Here is a 3,101-nt window from a genome sequence, read left to right on the forward strand (position 1 = left end):
TAATAATCCTCCGCACATAATCGTCCCCGAAACTCCTCTAGGGACCAATTAAACTATTTACTTAATGATCGAGACGGTAAAATTTTTATTATAATCAGGCTAGTAAATAAGGTAAAAATATAAGGGTCGGGATGTGACAGATGTAGCTAGCAGCGGGAAATCTCCCGCTATGTCATTTCTTCTCAGACAACAAAATATACAATTTATGTTGTCTGATTTGTAAAATGGATAGGGAAAAAATTAAGGCTGAGATGTAGCAGATTTCCCGCTCTTACAATTTAAGGATGTCATTTCTTAGACAACCAAAATTTAGAGTTATGTTGTACGATCTGGGAAACATTTGACTCAAAAACCTAAAGGACGTACTTGACACTTAGAAAAAAAAAGAAAAAGTATCGCTCACAAACACATAAATGGGCCGGATCTGGAGCGGATCTACCTAGATCCAGATCCGGATCCGTAATAAAAATTTTGGATCCGGATCCGACCCGTTACCCGCCGGATCTTTGATAGCTAGATCCAAATCCGGATCCGGCGGGTTAACGGATACCCTACCCATTAATCCAATCCGTTTATAATTATAAATATTTTCAAATTTTAAATAATAATTTCTTAATTTTATCATAAATTTTCATAAAACACTAATGAAATATTATAACAAAATAAAGATTTACATACAAAATTGAATTACATGGTCAAAATACTCATTAATAATAAACTAATATATTCAAAATATTAACCTCCAATGTATTTAGCAAAGAGCATAAAAAGATCATAGACATCAGTAATCTTCAACTTTATCAAATGATCATATTCAAATAATTATTATATTATTTAATATTTATCAATAATATTATATTTATAAAATGTTATTTAATTATTTAAAACGGATCCGGGTCCTAAACGGATCGGATCAACCTCGATCCGTATCCGATCCGTTTAATAAACGGGTTACCGGATCCGGGTCCTTAACGGATCAACGGGTCTAATTTTCAATCCAAACCTGTTTAAAAACCACAGATCCGGAACGGGTCTGGATCAAGATCCGGTCCATTTACAGGTCTACACACACACTCACCTATCGCCCTTTCTCTCTTCTCGAACTCAACCGCTCTCACTTTCTCTCTTCTCTCTTCCTCAATTTCTTCTCAATCACTCCTCTCAATTTCTTTCTCTCTCGAACTCAATCACTCCTGCCTCTCTTTCTAACTCGACAGCGTCTCCTCAAAACCAAAACTTACAGCTGAAACCTCACACTCTTGAGTCTCGACAACATCTCCCCACAACCTAGACCTCCATCCTCGCTCCCTCTATTTCCTACACCGCCGCCCTCCCAAACCCCAACGGCAACTCCGCCTACTACCAAACTCGGGCCACCCACACCGGCGTCGTCACCAGCGAGCTAGTTAGCGAGACCCAGGCCGTTGTGGGCTGAAACCCTAATAAGCAGGGATCCAGGAAGCCGTTCAACGTCACCGCCGCCACCTCACCAATCTCCTCCCCCACCTCTCCTCACTCTCACATCTCCAGAACCTTCCTCTCTCCTCTCTCCAATTGGATCGTCGTCCCCTTCCATGGACCCCACAACGGCCCGCTCTTCCTCTCCTTCCTGCCGTGGAAGCTCTCGCAGTCCGCCACGTCGCTCTACCTCTGCGGAAACGCTGCCGTTTTGGAAAAGATCGAAGCTTTGGACTTTAATCTGCTCCGGAAGAAGAGAATGACCTCCCCGTCCGAATTAACCTCCGGATCGGATCCGACGGTCTCAGATTGTCTACAGTTGAAGGAAGCCGGTGACGATTTCGTCAATTTGCCTAATTTGATCTCTATGGCACAAATGGTTTCCGGTCCTGTTCTTAGATGGTACCTCTTCAATTTTATTTCTTTTATTCAAAATTTACTTTAATTTAGTTCAATTCTTTGGATGTATTTTTTTTCTTTTTTGAGATTATGTTGGATTTTGAGAATTGAATATGTGACTGATATGCAAGATGATTGTGAATGAGTGGTATTCAGCTGCAATGGTGGGGCTGGCTGTGTCTGGGGCAAGTGACTGGGTAGGAAATGTGTAACCTTTCGGATAGAACTAATGTATACTAGAGTTGATTATGGTGTGAATGATGAATGTGTGTATGTTCCTGCAATGGATTTTGATTGTTTCTGTTTGGTTTTTGGTACATTGTATAGTTGGATGGATATGTGGCTAGAAGGATGAGGATTAACTCTGTTGTCGACTCCTACCTTGATCCCCTTGCAGATAAGGTATACGGCTTAATAAGGCTTACATGAACCTCTTGTAGATTGTTGATGTTTGAATTACGTACCTTGTGTAGATGTGTGATGGTATGGGGAGTGATTATGGTGGCAGGTTCTTATTGGGTGTGTTGCATTAGCGATGGTGCATAAGGATCTTCTTCACCGTAAGTAGTATGTGACCCCCTGTTCTTTTCTGTTACTTGGAAGGAGATGTATGACTTGATTTGTGTTTATTGTGTTATGATGATTAGGCTGCCGTTATCTGTTGATTATTCCATCATTCAGTACCTCTGACACGGATGAACGCAAATGCCACACCTGCATATACTATTATAAACTACTCTAGATTCCAACTAGCTACTCTCTAGGCTAGCTATAGGGCATGGATGTAAGGAATGTCCAGAGAAGGGTGCTCTGCACTCTGAAGACTGGTTTTGGGCTATATTCATCTGGGTGCTCTTACCATGTGCAGCTCATTGTTACAAAACAATTGGTTTGAGATCTTTTACTTTTTCATTCAGTCCTCAATTTTTAGCAAGTTGAATTAGACATGTAAATCATGCCTTGAACTTAAATTTTAGTCTGAAAGGGTCAAGGAATGTTCCATTCGTAACAATGCATTGTCTTTTTCTGTGGAAACATACATTCTGATCACTGTTTTTCTTTTGGAATATGCCTACACATGGAAACATGTTATGCAGCAGGTGTCAATTTGGGGTAAAGAGTTTCATATCAAAAGAGGTGGATGACTGTGATTATGGTAATGGGCTCCCTATGAGGGTTGCTTGTGGTTGAGTTTGGAGCAGGGAGAAAATTAATGCTGGCAGATTGTTATGGCATTAAAAGAG

At 40.6% G+C, this 3,101-nt stretch overlaps 1 protein-coding gene across 1 annotated transcript in view; it reads left to right on the top strand.

Moving 5' to 3' along the window:
* The window catches only part of LOC101295142, a 13,711-nt gene that overhangs the window by 6,141 nt on the left and 4,469 nt on the right, over positions 1 to 3,101 (top strand). The window contains exons 2-5 of the mRNA XM_004301934.1: positions 1,451 to 1,860; positions 1,988 to 2,054; positions 2,185 to 2,259; positions 2,366 to 2,417. Of these exons, the coding sequence (XP_004301982.1) occupies positions 1,451 to 1,860; positions 1,988 to 2,054; positions 2,185 to 2,259; positions 2,366 to 2,417 (604 nt within the window). The remainder of the gene's footprint in view (positions 1 to 1,450; positions 1,861 to 1,987; positions 2,055 to 2,184; positions 2,260 to 2,365; positions 2,418 to 3,101) is intronic.

This window comes from Fragaria vesca, linkage group LG5 (assembly GCF_000184155.1).
Source record: "Fragaria vesca subsp. vesca linkage group LG5, FraVesHawaii_1.0, whole genome shotgun sequence".
NCBI classification, from domain to species: Eukaryota; Viridiplantae; Streptophyta; class Magnoliopsida; order Rosales; family Rosaceae; genus Fragaria; species Fragaria vesca.